At 44.8% G+C, this 18404-nt stretch overlaps 1 protein-coding gene across 1 annotated transcript in view; it reads left to right on the forward strand.

The window, feature by feature from the left end:
- The window catches only part of LOC137376786 (NADPH oxidase 3-like), a 113581-nt gene that overhangs the window by 61511 nt on the left and 33666 nt on the right, over positions 1 to 18404 (forward strand). Inside the window, exon 11 of the mRNA XM_068045795.1 lies at positions 2353 to 2499. Coding sequence (XP_067901896.1) covers positions 2353 to 2499 — 147 coding nt within the window. The remainder of the gene's footprint in view (positions 1 to 2352; positions 2500 to 18404) is intronic.

The raw sequence follows: 18404 nt of genomic DNA on the forward strand, positions 1-18404 counted from the left end.
ATGCTCACAGATGCTCAGTTCGGATACCATCAGGAGCACTCAGCCCCAGACCTCATTACAGTCTTCATCCAAACAGAGAAGAATGAGCTGAATGCTCAATGAGGTGAGAGTGACTGCCCTTGACATCAAGGCAGCATTTGACCGAGTGTGGTATCAAGCAGCCCTAGCAAAATTGAAGTCAGTGGGAATCAGGAGGAAATCTCCACTGGCTGGAGACATACCTAGCACAAAGGAAGATGCTTGTGGCTGTTGGAAGCCAATCATCTCAATCCCAGGACATCGATGCTGGTGTTTCTCAAAGTAGTGTCCTAGGCCGAACCACCCTCAGCTGCTTCATCAATGATTTTCCCTCCATCATAAGGTCAGAAGTGAGGACGTTTGATGATGATTGTACAGTATTCAGTTCACAGCAGGTAATGAAGTAGTCCATGTCTGCATATAGCAAGACCTTGACAACATTCAGGCTTATACGTATAAGTGACAAGTAATAGTCATGCCATATAAGTACCAGGCAGTGACCATCTAACCACTTCCCCTTGACATTCAACGGCATTACCATCACCAACTCCCCTACCATCAACATCCTGGTGGTCACCATTGACAGAAGCTTAACTAGACCAGTCATATAAATACTGTGGATGCAAAGCAGGTCAGAGGTTGGGTATTCTGCAGCAAGTGACTCACCTCATGCCTCACCAAAATCTTTCCATCATCTACAAGGCACAAGTCAGGAATATGATAGAATATTCTCCATTTGCCTGGAATCGTGCAGCTCCAATAATACTCAATTAGCTGGACACCATCCAGGACAAAGTAGCCAACTTGTTTCATACTCCATCCATCACCAGTGCACAATGGCTACAGTATATACTATCTACAAGATGCATTGCAGTAACTTGACAAGGCTTCTTCAACAGCACCTTCCACACCCGCGACCTTGATCACTAAGAAGGACAAGGGAAGCAGGTACGTGGGAACACCACCACTTCCAACTTCTCCTCCAAATTACACATCATCCTGACTTAGAAATATATCACTATTCCTTCGTCGTCACTGGGTCAAAATCCTGGAACTCTCTACTGAACAGCACTGTAAGAGTATCTTCTACACACAGACTGCAGGAGTTCAAAAATGTGGCTCACCACCACCTTCTCAAGCAAAAGTAGGGATGGGCAATAAATGCTGGCCTTAACACTGACGCCCATATCCTATGAACAAATAAAAAAAACTAAATGGGTTAATTTTTTGTGTAAACATAGTGCACAGAGGAATATTTTGCAAGCACAGTGAGTGTCCTTGTGTGAGCTTCACCAATTGTAAAATATGAAGCAGTGTTACTAGGTACTACTACATGAGGAACATTCTAGGGTTTACCATTGACCAGAAACTGAACTGGAATAGCCATATAAATACCATGGCTACAAGAGCAGGTCAGAGGCTAGGAATCCTGCAGCGAGTAACTCACCTTCTGACTCCCCAAAGCCTGTCCATCATCTACAAGGCACAAGTCAGGAGTGTGATGGAATACTCTCCACTAGCCTGCAACTCCAACAACACTCAAAAGCTTGACACCATCCAGGACAAAGCAGCCCACTTGATTGTCACACCATTCACAAACATTCACTCCCTCCACCACCAAAGCACAGTGGCAGCAGTGTGTACCATCTGCAAGATGCACAACACCAACGCACGAAGGCTCCTTAGACAGCACCTTCCAAACCCACGACCTCTACCAACTAGAAGGACAAGGGCAGCAAATGCATGGGAACACCACCACCTGCAAGTTCCCCTCCAAGTCACACACCATCCTGACTTGGAACTATATCGCCATTCCTGCACTGTAGCTGGGTCAAAATCCTGGAACTCCCTTCCTAACAGCACTGTGGGTGTCCCTACCTCACATGGACTGCAGTGGTTCAAGAAGGCAGTTCACCACCACCTTCTCAAGGGTAATTAGAGATGGGAAATAAATGCTGGCCTAGCCAGTGATGCCCACATCCCATGAATTAATAAAAAGAAGAATGGTTTAGATACATAAATCAATGAAGGGAAACTTAGTGCATCTACTCTATCTTTTGAATAGGAAATGATGCATGGCTTGGGGACCGGACCTAGAGAAAGAAAAAAATGGCAAAATAGAGAAGACAAATTAAGTTTAAAAAATCGCAATGGCCGCTTTTTCTCATGTCTATTAAACAATTTCAGTTAGCTTCTTTGTTTCCTTTAATTGCCAAAATTTATGAAAAAATATTGGCTTACTATATTTTGTTCCATTCCCATTTTAATTTCTCTCTCTTTAGTAGATCTTCCAGAATGGCGAAATTTAAAACACATTTTCTTTTGCATATAAAGGTTTATTTCTATTGGATCTGCCGGGACACCCATTCTTTTGAGTGGTTTGCTGATCTCTTGAATTCCCTGGAAGTACAGATGATGGAGAAAGGAACGAGTCACTTTCTGAGTTATCACATCTTCCTCACTGGCTGGGATGAATATCAGGTGAGTAAGAATTTATTTTTCTACTTGTGTTCCCCTTTAAAGATTAAAGTTTGCTTATGGTAAAAACCAAGTTGACCAATAATTTCAACCATTTTCCTTCATGCTTTACATGGGATGCTGGAATACCCAATTCTGTCCACCTTTCCATCTCCCTTCCTGATTTCAAAAACCTTCCAATTTGCTTCCGTTACGGCATCCTAAACTCACACTTTCTCCCCTCTTTCCATATGTGCTGTGTTCACCACAGGTTTTTCGTATTCAAAGTCCTCTAAGATGTCTGTCCACCCAAAACTGGGCTTGTTCCCGCATTTACCCTCCTGACCACAGGATACACTGAAATTCCATGCCAATCTAATCAGAATACGCCTAAATGTAAAAATGGGCATAAATCAGCCCTCAAGTAAATGCTGAATTGACACAATTGGGGGAATTTTAACCCTTTAGGAGGGTTGTGTTGAGAGCAGATGCGGGGGTGAAAATTTGTTATTTTTAGAGTGGAGCTCCAATGTGCCCAGAGATACCTTTGCACTCCAATGAGAAGAGTACCCGCCAAAGTCAGGGATTTAATGTATGTGAGTGGGTACTTATTGGCTCAATTAATGTCCTTAGCGATGTTAATGAGCTCCTTTAATGTTGCTTTTAACTTGACTTCAGATTTTACTTGAGCAGTACTGGTTATCTGGGGCTCGGGAAACTGGCCAGGGAAACAGAGGTGAATTTGAGCAGCATTTCAAGTGAGTAATTAAACTTCTCATTGCTCCATCTGAATAAAAGCTCACTTACTACAGTTGCCTCTGGCAAATGTTTGGCAGTGAGTGCATGTGGATACAGTTTTTTTCAACCTTTGAGGATTTTCAATTGACAAGATCAGGATGAGAGGTATCTGACAGCACATCAGAAGAGAAAAGCTATCACCATCCACAGCAGTGATAACATGCTGCTGTGGGATTAGCAGGTCCACAGGAAGGAGGTGCACAGGAGAGAGGAGCACAGAAGGGGGTTGCGCTAGAGGGGGTTAAACAGGAGAGCGATTGAAGTCACAGGAGGCACTACCCACATCACAGGGTTTACAGCCAGAGGTTCTACTTTCTTGACCTCTCAGAAGAGCAGTGCTTTGCAGGCTGAGGTTGTCATGTCAGGTGGTGACAGACATCAAGAACCTCCTACATAAAGATTACCTCCCTGCTGGACCTGGTGCCACGCTTTGCCTGTGAAAATGACCACTGCCCTCAATTTTCTTGTCATGTGCATACCGTTAGTGAATTACAATTTACTCAACTTACACTTCCGAATGCTTCCTAATGTGGTGCATCCTGTGAGGTTTCAGCACTGGTCGAGGCAGGCTGCTCAGATCCCGGCCCTGACTGCTGAACTGCTTTTGGCCTAGGCTCTTTGGGTTTTGGAGCCCCTGAAGATCTCGACAAAGACTGCTCCACCTGCACTTGTGCAGGGGCAGACTCAGCCTACGAGAGGCAAGGCAGATGTCAAATCCTGACTTGGGGTAGGAGTGGGGCAAATGTGTGATAAGTGGGAGCACTTTGAGGGGAGATTCCACTTCCACGTTCCCTTTCGCCATCATGCTCCTCCTGGTCCAGCACCACATCATTCCTGGAGACCTGTTTTGTAAAGATCAGTGACACGTTGTTAAGCGACAGGTTAGCTATCTGCCATCCTGATTAAGACAGCAGACAAATTGGCATCCAAAGACTGCACAGCCATGGTCATGGACAATATGGACTCATTTGAGAGCCTTGCTTTTAGCTGCATGGACACAGCCTCACTCTCCCTCTCTATTCTCGCAATTCCCTGAACCCCCTGACTTGCGATTGAGTTGGACTCCTTCATCTTCTCTGCTATTGTGGCGTGTGTAGCGCGTATGTCAATACCTGGCTGAGTTGCAGATGCATTTCTACCATTCTCCCTCTCAACAATAGTACTTGGGGTAAAAATAGAAAGTGCTGGAAATACTCAGCAGGTCAGGCAGCATTTGTGGAGAGAGAAGCACGGTTAACGTTTCAGGTCTGTGACCTTTGTTACGAACAGGTAGTTAATTTTGAAAAGAAATTTCTCTATATTTTCAACAATCTGTCCATAAGCAGATTGTGATTTAAATTTTTCCCTTTTTTAAAAAAAGGATGGCGTTTTTCTCCGCTCCCACAGTTTGTGAACTCTGACTTTTAAAGGACCTCAACAACATTGTTGTTAAAGTTAAAACAAAGAAATAGGGTTTATTAACACACACTCTTAAACTTGGGAGGGGGTTAACTTCGCAACGCATGTTCACAAACATACAAGGAAAGGTAAAGGCATCAAAAGGGAAAGGACATTTACCAAGTAGAAAATAGCTTAATTACAAAGTGATGGCTGTCCCAGTTGAAACTAAAGTCCATTTTTTTAACTAATATAAAATCTAAAGCTGGAATTAACCGACTGGAAATGCTGAGTGAAGTAGGAGTTGTAGGAAATCTCTTCTCTTAAACTTTCTTCTTAGGCACTTTCAGAGATAAGCTGAGGCAGCTTAGTTTATGATTTCATCCTTTTCGACAAGAAAGAAACTGGCAGAGAGCAGAGAGATTTTCTTGCTGCTTTGCAAACTATGGTTTCTTTCCTTCTTCTATCAGACAGGCGCCGAAGATAGTGAGATGCAGCTTCAAGGCAGTTGATTTTCTGTATGAGCTGTTCTCTAACAGCAACTGTTTCAAAACTAGACAACCTAAAAAGGGTGGCTTCTAGATCATGTGATCGGACCCCTTCGAGTAGCTGTCCCATCTCTTGTTGGTGATGTGATCTCCTCCCTCCATTTTAAACAAGTTGAACACAGAAGTAAATCAACTTAAACATGGTAGCTGACAATAATATCCAAGTGCGCAAAAATACTATAATTTACAATTGGTTTTCATCCATTCTTGACACCTTTACTCCTCAGAGAAAAAAAATGAATTCTACTTTTTTTTCTTAACACGTTTTTCAGTAAAAGGAAAGAAAGAAGTAAAGAGGCATTCATTCATTCTCTCATTCACACTGAAAGGTTTGCTGAAGTCTGGGGCAGCTAATACGGGCTCATTTACTAGGATGGCTTTTAGTTTTGTAAACACCTCCCGGCACGCCTCTGTCCATATCACCTTTGCTTTTTCTTTTCAGTGCATCGGTTAGTGGGGTGGCTAGGGTGCTAAAGTTTGGGACAAACTTTCAGCAATCAATGCAGAATCATATGGATCTATCTGTCTTCGGGACCAGTACAATAGGGGTGCTCCAATTACTTTGGCTAGGCTCAATTATATAATTAACCAGCATGTACTAGATTTCCTGCTTAACCTGTGTTAGCTTGTCGGGGCTCAGTCGGTAGGGGTTTTGTTTCATCAGTGGTGTGTCTCCCACATCCACGTCATAAATTGTTAGGGTGGTACGCCCTGGTTGATCTTTACAGATTTCCTTAAATTTTCCCAGCCGCATGGCCACGACTTCCTGCTGCTTTTGGGTTAGGTTTGTTAGCTGGGTGGTCAAGTCTTTCAGGACTTCCGTGTTTGCCAATCTAGTAGCTGGGGTGTTCAACCAGGGTCTCCTCCTCCTCAACTGACTCCTCCTGGCTGCCCTCAGATTTTTCCACCCTCTGGCAAACACCCTCCTGTTGACTGGGCTCTCAGCTGTAATATTTCTTAAGCATGTGAATGTGGCATAACCAACGCTTCTTCCTCCTGTGGATTAGGTAATTAACTGTGTTAACCGTTTGACCACTTGATAGGGGCCACTGACTGTGTCTTGGAAAGGGTCAGTAGGTAGGGCTAGGAGCACTAGGACCTGGTCTCCTGATTGAAAGGTCCAGTCCTGGGCATGCCTGCCTGCTTGTTGTTTCATGACCTGCTGAGAGGTTCTTAAATGCTCTTTGGCCACCATGCAGGCATTGAAGAGACATTCCGGGAAGGTGGAAACATACTCCCACATGGAGGTGTCCTTCTGGTGTTCCAGGAATTTCTCTTTCAGGAGCTTCAGGGGACTTGCACCTCATGCCCATAAATGAATTCAAAAGAGCTGAAGCCCGTGGACTCATTTGGGGAGTCCCTGGTGGCAAACAGCTGCAACCCTAAACCTTTGTCCCAGTCATGGGGATACTTAGAGCAGTAGATCCTAATCATGGTTTTCAGGGTCTGGTGATACCTCTCAAGCACCCTGGGACTGAGGGTGATATGTCAAGGACTTCAACTGGATGATTCCTAAGCCATGTACAACCTCCTGTAACACGCGGGACATGAAGTTAGATGTCTGGTCTGATTGGATCTCCTTTGGCAGCCCATACCGGGTGAAGAACTGGGTTCGTCCTTCGATCACGGCCTTGGCTGTAATTTTCTTGAGGGGTATGGCTTCGGGGAATTGGGTGGCTAAGTCCATTATGGTGAGGAGGTATTGATAGCCAGTCTTGGTTTTGGGTAGTGGCCCACACAGTCTATCAATATTCGGTCAAAGGGTTCGCTGAATACCAGGATGGGTTTGAGGGGGGCTGGTTTATTTGTGGCCTGGGGTTTGCCTGAAACCTGGCAAGCAAGATAGGTTTTGCAATATTCAGTCACGTTGGACCGGAGGCAAGGCCAGAAAAAGTGCTTGCTTATTCAGGCTAAAGTTTTCTGAGTACCCACATGACCCACCATCAGGATAGCATGGGCTATCCTTAAAACCTCTTATCGGTATTCTGGGGGCACTACAATCTAGTGGAGCACTGTCCACTACTCCTCCACAGGCCTCCTGGTAGGTCTCCACTTTTGCATTACTACCCCATCTCGCACATAGTAACACTCAGGGATCGGAGTGGCATTTGCCTCAGAGCAAACAGTCTGCTGTACGCTTTATTTCAGGATCTGCCTGCTGGGCGTTAATTAGAGAGGCTTGGCTGAACACCTCCTCCCCTTGGACAGGTCCTTGAAGAAGATTTCAGCTAACCCAGCCTCTGGCTCATCCAGCTGGGGCACTGATTCCCTCTTAAGTAATCTGGCCTGTCTGGCTTGGAACCAAGTCACCACGCAATCGGGAAAGATCCCTGGTATTTCCTCCTCTAGTTTTTCAGTTTTTCTGGTTTCGCTGGGCTGGTTATAGAGGTTGCTATTGTCTTGCTGCCAGCCAAGTCATTCCCCAGTAGGAAGTCTATCCCTGCCACCGGTAACTCTGGAACAATTCCTACAGTTACGGGGCCTGAGACTAGATCACACTATAAGTGGACCCGATGGAGGCGGACAGACAGGTAACCTCCCCCACTCCAGTGATCAGGGCCTTGGCTTTCAAGGATGTTTTGGGGGGGAAGGCTTAGGCTGTTTTCTAACATTAAGGACTGAGTGGCCCCTGTGTCCCTGAGCAGTACAATGGACTTGTTCACCTCCTGGGAAGGGTAGGGGGACATGGTTCCTGCGAGGACAGAACTCTGGTAACTCTTGGGGATTTTGTCCGGTCCAGCAAAGCATAGGGTAATACCCTCAGAGTGTCTAGGTTCTACAGTGAGGGCCTCTGCCTGTCCTGCTATGCTCTTTACTGGGGTATCCTCCTTGGGACCACCCTTGCAGAGACCTATTCGACCCACTGGCTTTCCTTATAGCCTCCAACATTCGAGCCTGGAGTGACCCACTTTGTTGCAGTGGGAGCACACTGGTCTCTGGGGATTCTCTTTGTGGGCTTGGGGTAGAGTCTTCGCACCCTCATTTGTTCTCCCCTTTCCGGGTGTGGCTCCCTTTCTATCCCACTCTCCCCTCTTATCATTGATTTGGGGGATGGCTTTGAAAGGGTCTGCCTGTGTTGCCAGGCCTATGTGAATGGTCATAGCTATCGGCAGCGACTGCCACCTCTCTAGCTGTGTGGACTCTCTGCTCCTCTAAGTGCATTCTCAGGTTGGGGGTAGGCAATTTTTAAATTCCTCCAGCAATATTAGCTCATGTAATTCATCATAGGTGCGTTGTACTTTTACAGATCAGAACCATCAGTTGAAAGCAATTTGCTTTCGCCTTTCGAATTCCAGATAGCTCTGCACAGGTTTCTTTCCAGCATTCCTGAATTGCTGGTGATATGCCTCTGGAACCAACTCGTAGGTAAGTGGTAGGGAATATGGGATTACTGTAAGGTTAGTATAAATGGGTGGTTCTTGGTCGGCACAGACTCGGTGGGCCGAAGGGCCTGTTTCAGTGCTGTATCTCTAAATAATAAAATAATAAAATAAGCACTAAGGATGGCAGCTTTGATCTGCTCGTAATTAGCGGACATTTCAGGGGTCAGCGTAGAATAGACCTCTTGAGCCTTCTCTGTTAACTGATCCTGAATCATGAGGGTCCACATTTCTTGTGGCTGTTGTAGCTGTCCCGCTACCTTCTCAAAAGTGGCAAAAAAAATTCCACCTCACCTCTTCAAATTTTGGAACAAACTTGACATACTTAAGAGCCTCAAAGCCCAATTCTGGGTTAGGGAGATTTGGGCAGTTACCAGGTAAAGAGAGATTTTCCCTGGCAGCCTACATCTATCCTGCATCCATCTCTGCTTGAGCCTTCAGCTCCATTTCCAATTTGTTTTCAGCTGGAAAACCTTTTCTCTCTCTCTTTCTCACTCCTGAAACTCCAGTTGCATCCTGAATTTTTCCAGTTCCATTCTGGTTATGCGAGATAGGTCAGTTTGAGGAGTTAATTCCTCATCTACCTGATCCAGAATGGGACTGTGTCCTAGGTGCTCACCCAGCACTTTAAGGACCTCAGTTCATTTCACCTTGCTGGGCAGGTTCACTTGTATCTCCCTAGCTATAGCTTTTAACTGGTCTGTAATCAGGGTTGCTAACATTCCAGCAGTTACATTGAATTGATTTATGACTTTAACCCCTTATAGGGACTAAACCAAATCAGGAATACAGCTCCAAGAATCTCTTTTAATTAAGTCCAAACCAGACAAACTCTTACAGACACTTATTTTGGGTCCAAAGAATTGAACTAGCTTTCCCTCAAAGAAAGAAAACTCATAGAGAATATTACCATCTTTCGGATAGCCTACCTTTTTAATAATTATGGCTAAGTCATAAATATCCCAGATATTATAAGGGTCTGGGAACTCTCTTCAATATGTATTTCTCCACTTAAAGAGACACAGAGAGGGGGGTTCTCGTAGTTGTATACAGAATGCTACATGAGACGATTTATTAACTTTTATATATTTATTAAAGAATTTAACATGCAATATGCTTTTAACTGGATAAGTATACTACAGTCGAGTCGAAGAGACTTAGCAGTTGGCAGGAAAAAAGACAGAAGCGCAAGGGGAGAGCCAACTGCGAAACTGCCCTGACAACCAATTTTATCTGCAGCACCTGTGGAAGAGTCTGTCACTCTAGTATTGGCCTTTATAGCCACTCCAGGCGCTGCTCCACAAACCACTGACCACCTCCAGGCGCTTACCCATTGTCTCCTGAGACAAGGAGGCCAAAGAAAAAAAAAGATACTATAATATCAAAGATTACCAAGAGATGTAAAACATAATCTTATTTCTAAAATAGAATCCAAAATTTCAACCTTGACAATGTTACAGCAAAATATCTTTGAATATCCATCAAAATTCAAAGTAAACTGTCACCTTAAATGCCCCGAGGAAGCCTCCTGCCTAACAAGACAAAACACTCTCGGTTAAGAGCAGAATTCTCTTGTCATGCAGTCAACCGTTCTTACCATAGGATGAGTAGTATTGATGAGGAATTTCAATACCACTGATTTCTTGATTCAAAACTTTCATGTTAATACTATTTCTAATCTATTAACTCATCTTTTGGAATGTAGTTGTTACCTTTTTGTGCGTGTTTTTCCTGCTTTCGTTATCCATATATGAGAATATCATTACTTACTCCCAATTATGGTAATATCATTAGCTACTTATTCCCAATTAATTATCTGCTGAGAATTCCCTTCTCATGAAGTTGTGAGCTTTTATCGGGTCAAAATGTTTGTCATGTTTTATAGTAACACTAAGACTTAACTTAATAAATGTGTTTTATACTTAAAAGGTTTTTAATTAAATTTGTGCAGTAACTGTTTTTTTCCTTCTTGGGTTAAATTGGGTTTACATGGCATCTGTTTTTTTGTAGGTAACATTCCACTCTGTGATTGATCATCTGTGATGGTTCTTTGATCTCTTTAAGTTAGTCTGTCAACATCAATAATATTATCGACTAATGAGGATTTTAGTTATCAGCAGGGAACATATATAGCCTCTCTCATTTACCTTAAAAGGCATTTCTGCTACACATTCCACTGTAACAGGGATGTTCATGTTTTTTAACTTTGCCCTTAAAGGGAATTTCAATGAGCCTTGAAAACTGACCATTTCTTTAACTCGAAAAGATATAACGTATTAATTATATCTAAATTCGACCTACTTAAGCCTATTATACCTATATTTCATCAAAACATCACCTTGCTCCAAATAAATCTTTGAATCAAAATGTGCCATTTTCTAATGTTAGAGTAGGAGGGTTTTGCTGCGGTCATTTATTTGTTTTAACAATCTTTCAAGTGACCAAATTTTCCCCTTTTGGCTTCCAACCAGTATATTTTAATTTCTGATTCAGCTCGTTTTTTATTATTTGGTCTTAATTTGTTTTTATTAAATTCAGTCATGGGATGTGGGCGTTGCTGGCCAGGCCAGCTTTTATTGCCCATCTCTAATTGCCCTTGAGAAGGTGGTGGTGAGCTGCCTTCTTGAACCGCTGCAGTCCATGTGTGGTAGGTACACTCACAGTGCTGTTAGGAAGGGAGTTCCAGGATTTTGACCCAGCGACAGTGAAGGAACGGCGATATAGTTCCAAGTCAGGATGGTGTGTGACTTGGAGGGGAATTTGCAGGTGGGGTGTTCCCATGCATTTGCTGCCCTTTTCCTTCTATTTGGTAGAGGTAGCGGGTTTGGAAAGTGCTGTCTAAGGAGCCTTGGTGCGTTGCTGCAGTGCATCTTGTAGATTGTACACACAGCTGCCACTGTGCGTCGGTGGTGGAGGGAGTGAATGTTTGTAGATGGGGTGCCAATCAAGCGAGCTGCTTTGTCCTGGATGGTATCGAGCTTCTTGAGTGTTGTTGTAGCTGCACCCATCCAGGCAAGTGGAGAGTATGCCATCACACTCCTGACTTGTACCTTGTAGATGGTGGACAGGCTTTGGGGAGTCAGGAGGTGAGTTACTCACCACAGGATTCCTAGCCTCTGATCTGCTCTTGTAGCCACAATATTTATATGGTTACTCCAAATCAGTTTCTAGTCAATGGTAGCCCCTAGGATGTTCATAGTGGGGGATTCAGCGATGGTAATGCCATTGAATGTCAAGGGGAGATGGTTAGATTCTCTCTTGTTGGAGACAGTCATTGCCTGGCACTTGTGTGGCGCGAATGATACTTGTCACTTATCTGCCCAAGCCTGGATGTTGTCCAAGCCTTGCTGCATTTCTACGCGGACTGCTTCAGTATCTGAGGAGTCACGAATGGTGCTGAACATTGTGCAATCATCAGTGAACATCCCCACTTCTGACCTTATGATTGAAGGAAGGTCATTGATGAAGCAGCTGAAGATGGTTGGGCCTAGGACACTACCCTGAGGAACTCCTGCAGTGATGTCCTGGAGCTCAGATGATTATCCTCCAACAACCAGAACCATCTTCCTTTGCGCTAGGTAAGACTTCAGCCAATGGAGGGTTTTTCCCCTGATTCCCATTGACCTTAGTTTTGCTAGGACTCCTTGATCCCATATTCGGTCAAATGCTGCTTTGATGTCAAGGGCAGTCACTCGTACCTCACCTCTTGAGTTCAGCTCTTTTATCCATGTTTGAACCAAGGCTTTAATAAGTTCAGGAGCTGAGTGGCACTGGTGGAACCCAAACTGAGCGTCACTGCACAGGTTATTAGAATTAGAATTAGAACATTACAGCGCAGTACAGGCCCTTCGGCCCTCGATGTTGCGCCGACCTGTGAAACCATCTGACCTACACTATTCCATTTTCATCCATATGTCTATCCAATGACCACTTAAATGCCCTTAAAGTTGGCGAATCTACTACTGCTGCAGGCAGGGCGTTCCACACCCTTACTACTCTCTGAGTAAAGAAACTACCTCTCACATCTGTCCTATATCTATCACCCCTCAACTTGAAACTATGTCCCCTCGTGTTTGCCATCACCATCCGAGGAAAAAGACGCTCACTATCCACCCTATCTAACCCTCTGATTATCTTATATGTCTCTATTAAGTCACCTCTCCTCCTCCTTCTCTCCAACGAAAACAACCTCAAGTCCCTCAGCCTTTCCTCGTAAGACCTTCCCTCCATACCAGGCAACATCCCAGTAAATCTCCTCTGCACCCTTTCCATAGCTTCCACATCCTTCCTATAATGCGGTGACCAGAACTGCACGCAATACTCCAGGTGCGGTCTCACCAGAGTTTTGTACAGCTGCAGCATGACCTCGTGGCTCCGAAACTCGATCCCCCTACTAATAAAAGCTAACACACCATATGCCTTCTTAACAGCCCTATTAACCTGGGTAGCAACCTTCAGGGATTTATGCACCTAGACACCAAGATCTCTCTGTTCATCTACACTACCAAGAATCTTCCCATTAGCCCAGTACTCTGCATTCCTGTTACTCCTTCCAAAGTGAATCACCTCACACTTTTCCGCATTAAACTCCATTTGCCATCTCTCAGCCCAGCTCTGCAGCCTATCTATGTCCCTCTGTACCCTACAACATCCTTCGGCACTATCCACAACTCCACCGACCTTAGTGTCATCTGCAAATTTACTAACCCACCCTTCTACACCCTCTTCCAGGTCATTTATAAAAATGACAAACAGCAGTGGCCCCAAAACAGATCCTTGCGGTACACCACTAGTAACTAAACTCCAGGATGAACATTTGCCATCAACCACCACCCTCTGTCTTCTTTCAGCTAGCCAATTTCTGATCCAAAGCTCTAAATCACCTTCAACCCCATACTTCCGTATTTTCTGCAATAGCCTACCGTGGGGAACCTTATCAAACGCCTTACTGAAATCCATATACACCACATCCACTGCTTTACCCTCATCCACCTGTTTGGTCACCTTCTCGAAAAACTCAATAAGGTTTGTGAGGCACGACCTACCTTCACAAAACCGTGCTGACTATCTCTAATGAACTTATTCTTTTCAAGATGATTATAAATCCTGTCTCTTATAACCTTTTCCAACATTTTACCCACAACCGAAGTAAGGCTCACAGGTCTATAATTACCAGGGCTGTCTCTACTCCCCTTCTTGAACAAGGGGACAACATTTGCTATCCTCCAGTCTTCCGGCACTATTCCTGTCGACAATGACGACATAAAAATCAAGGACAAAGGCTCTGCAATCTCCTTCCTAGCTTCCCAGAGAATCCTAGGATAAATCCCATCTGGCCCAGGGGACTTATCTATTTTACACTTTCCAAAATTGATAACACCTCCTCCTTGTGAACCTCAATCCCATCTAGCCTAGTAGCCTGAATCTCAGTATTCTCAACAACATTTTCTTTCTCTACTGTAAATACTGACGCAAAATATTCATTTAACACTTCCCCTATCTCCTCTGATTCCACACACAACTTCCCACTACTATCCTTGATTGGCCCTAATCTAACTCTAGTCATTCTTTTATTCCTGATATGCCTATAGAAAGCCTTAGGGTTTTCCCTGATCCTATCCACCAATGACTTCTCGTGTCCTCTCCTTGCTCTTCTTAGCTCTCCCTTTATTGCTAAGCAAGTGCCGCTTGATGGCACTGTTGATGACACCTTCCATCACTTCACTGATGATTGAGAGTAGGCTGATGGGTCGGTAATTGGCCGGGTTGGACTTGTCCTGCTTTTTGTGTACAGGACATACCTGGGCAATTTTCCACATTGCCGGGTCGATACCAGTGTTGTAGCTGTATTGGAACAGCTTGGCTAGGTGCGTGGCAAGTTCTGGAGCATAGGTCTTCAGTACTATTGATGGTATTTTGTCAGGGCCCATAGCCTTTGCAGTATCCAGTGCCTTCAGTCGTTTCTTGACATCACGCAGAGTGAATTGAATTGGCTGAAGTCTGGCATCTGTGATGCTGGGGACTTCAGGAGGAGGCCAAGATGGATCATCAACTCGGCACTTCTGGCTGAAGATTGTTGCAAATGCTTCAGCCTTGTCTTTCGCACTGATGTGCTGGGCTATCTCATCATTGAGGATGGGGATATTTGTGGAGCCACCTCCTCCTGTGGGTTGTTTAATTGCCCACCTCCATTCACGGCTGGATGTGGCAGGACTGCAGAGCTTAGATCTGATCCATTGATTATGGGATCGCTTAGCTCTGTCTATCGCATGCTGCTTATGCAGTTTGGCACGCAGATAGTCATGTGTTGTAGCTTCACCAGGTTGACACCTCATTTTGAGGTATGCCTGGTGCGGCTCCTGGCATGCCCTCCTGCACTCTTCATTGAACCAGGGTTGGTCTCCTGGCTTGATGATAATGATAGAGTGGGGGATATGCCGGGCCATGAGGTTGCCGATTGTGGTTGAGTACAATTCTGCTGCTGCTGATGGCCCACAGCACCTCATGGAAGCCCAGTTTTGCATTGCTAGATCTGTTCGAAATCTATCTCATTTAGCACGGTGGTAGTGCCACACAACACGAAGGAGGGCATCATATATCAATATGAAGGCGGGACTTCATCTCCACAACTACTGTGTGGTGGTCACTCCTACCAATACTATCATGGGCAGAAGCATCTGCGGCAGGCAGTTTGGCGAGGACGAGGTCAACTATGTTTTCCCCTCTTGTTGTTTCCCTCACCACCTGCCACATACCCAGTCTAGCGGATATGCCCTTTAGAAATCGGTCAGCTCGGTCAGTAGTGGTGCTACCGAGCCACTCTTGGTGATGGACATTGAAGTCCCCCACCCAGAGTACATTCTGTGCCCTTGCCACCTTCAGTGCTTCCTCCAAGTTCTGCTCAACATGAAGGAGTACTGACTCTTCAGCGGAGGGAGGGTGGTAGGTGGTAATCAGCAGGAGGTTTCCTTGTCCATATTTGACTTGATGCCATGAGACTTCATGGGGTCCAGAGCTGATGTTGAGGACTCCCAGGGCAACTCCCTCTCGGCTGTATACGACTGTCCCGTCACCTATGCTGGGTCTGTCCTGCCGGTGTGACAGGACATACCCAGGGATGGTGATGGCAGTGTCTGGGACATTGTTTGTAAGGTATGATTCCGTGAGTATGACTATGTCAGGCTGTTGCTTGACTAGTCTGTGGGACAGCTCTCCCAACTTTGGCACATGCCCCTAGATGTTAGTAAGGAGGACTTGGCAGGGTCAACAGGGCTGGGTTTGCTGTTGTCGTTTCCGGTGCCCAGGTCGATGCCGGGTGGTCCGTCAGGTTTCATTCCTTTTTATTGACTTTGTAGTGATTAGATACAACTGAGTGGGTTGCTAGGCCATTTCAGAGGGCATGTAAGAGTTGACCACATTGCTGTGGGTCTGGAGTCACATGTAGGCCAAACCAGGTAAGGACAGCAGATTTCCTTCCCAAAAGGACATTAGTGATCCAGATACGTTTTTACAACAATCGACAATGGTTTCATGGCCATTTTTAGACCAGCTGTTTAATTCCAGATTTATTCACTGAATTCAAATTTCACCTTCTGCTGTGGTGGGGTTTGAACCCTTGTCCCCAGAGCAATACCCTGGGCCTTTGGTTTACTAGTCCAGTGACAATACCACTACGCCACCGCCTCCCATCTCATGGGTTTATTGTGGACCTGAGCTCCCAATTTCTGTTATGAACGTAGGAACATAGGAACTGGAGCAGGCATTCAGCCCATCCAGCCTGTCCTGCCATTCAATATGATCATGGCTGATCATCCATTTCAATGCCTTTTTCCCACACTATCCCCATGTCATTGATATTTAGAAATCTGTCAATCTCTGCTTTAAACATACTCAATGGCTGAGCTTCCACAGCCCTGCGGGGTGAGAGAATTCCAAAGATTCATAACCCTCTGAGTAAAGAAATTTCTCCTCATCTCTGTCCTAAGTGGCTTCCCCCTTATTTTGAAATTGTGTCCTCTGGTTCTGGACTCCCCCACCAGAGGAAACATCTTATCTGCATCCACCCTGTCTATCCCTTTAAGTATTTTGTAAGTTTCAATGAGATCACCTCTCATTCTTCGAAACTCTAGAGAATACAGGCCCAGTTTCCCCAATCTCTCTTCATAGGACAGTCCCGCCATTCCAGGAACAAGTCTGATATACCTTCGTCGTACTCCCTCTATGGCAATAATATCCTTCCTAAGGTAAGGGGACCAAAACTGCATGCAGTACTCCAGGTGCAGTCTAACCACGATTCTATACAATTGAAGCAAGACTTCACTACTGCAGTACTCAAATCCTCTTGGAATAAAGGCTAACATACCAATAGCCTTCTTTATTGCTTGCTGCACCAGCAGGTTAGCTGTCAGTGACTTATTGACAAGGACACCCAGGTCCCTTTGTACATCTACACTTTCTAATCTCTTACCATTTAAGAAATCATGTGCACATCAATTCCTATTCCAAAATGGATAACCTCACATTATATTCCATCTAGCACATTCTTGCCCATTCACTAAGTCGATCCAAATCCCCTTGAAGCTGCTTTGCATCTTCCTCACAACACACATTCCCACCTAGTTTTGCGTCATTCGCAAACTTGGAAATGTTACATTTGGTCCCCACATCCAAATCATTGATATTTATTGTGAACAGCTGGGGCCCAAGTACTGATCCTTGCAGTACCCCACTAGTCTGAGCCTGCCAACGCAAGAATGACCCGTTTATTCTTACTCTCTGTTTTTTGCTTGCTAACCAATCCTTAATCCATGCCATTGCTTTAATTTTGCTAACCAACCTCCTGTGGGGGACTTTATCAAAAGCCTTCTGAAAATCCAAGTATACTACGTCCACCGACTCCTTTTTATCAATTCTGCTGGTAACATCCTCAAAAAACTCCAACAGGTTTGTCAAACATGATTGCCCATTCATAAATCCAAGTTGACTATGTCCAATCAGATCATTATTATCCAAGTGTCCATTTATCACATCCTTTAGAATAGATTCAAGCATTGTCCCTACTACTGATGTAAGGCTAATAGGTCTGTAGCTCCCTGTTTTCTTTCTCCCTCCCTTCTTAAATAGTGGGTTGACATTTGCTACCTTCCAATCTGCAGGAACTGATCCAAGAATTTTGGGCGGCACAGTGGCGCAGTGGTTAGCACCGCAGCCTCACAGCTCCAGCGACCCGGGTTCAATTCTGGGTGCTGCCTGTGTGGAGTTTGCAAGTTCTCCCTGTGTCTGTGTGGGTTTTCGCCGGGTGCTTCGGTTTCCTCCCACAGCCAAAGACTTGCAGGTTGATAGGTAAATTGGCCATTATAAATTGCCCCTAGTGTTGGTAGAAGAATATAGGGACAGGTATGGGATTAGTATAAATGGGTGGTTGATGGTCGGCACAGACTCGGTGGGCCAAAGGGCCTGTTTCAGTGCTGTATCTCTAAATAAATAAATAAATAAAATTTGGAAGATGATCACCAATGCATCCACTATCTCCATGGCTACCTCTTTCAACACTCTGGGATGTAGAATATCAGGTCGCGGGGACTTATCAACCTTCAGCCCCATTACTTTCTCCAATGCAACCTTTTTACTAATTTCCTTCAATTCCTCATTCTTCCTAGTTCCTCGGATCTCTAATTCTGGGAGATTTCTTGTATCTTCATCAGAGAAGACAGGCACAAAGTAATCATTCAGCTTCTCAGCCAGTTCTCTATTCCCCTTTATAAATTCTCCTGACTCTGCCTGTAATGGACCCACATTTGTCTTAGCCAAACATTTCCTTTTTATA

The sequence above is a fragment of the Heterodontus francisci genome, chromosome 13, assembly GCF_036365525.1.
Source record: "Heterodontus francisci isolate sHetFra1 chromosome 13, sHetFra1.hap1, whole genome shotgun sequence".
Taxonomy (NCBI): Eukaryota; Metazoa; Chordata; class Chondrichthyes; order Heterodontiformes; family Heterodontidae; genus Heterodontus; species Heterodontus francisci.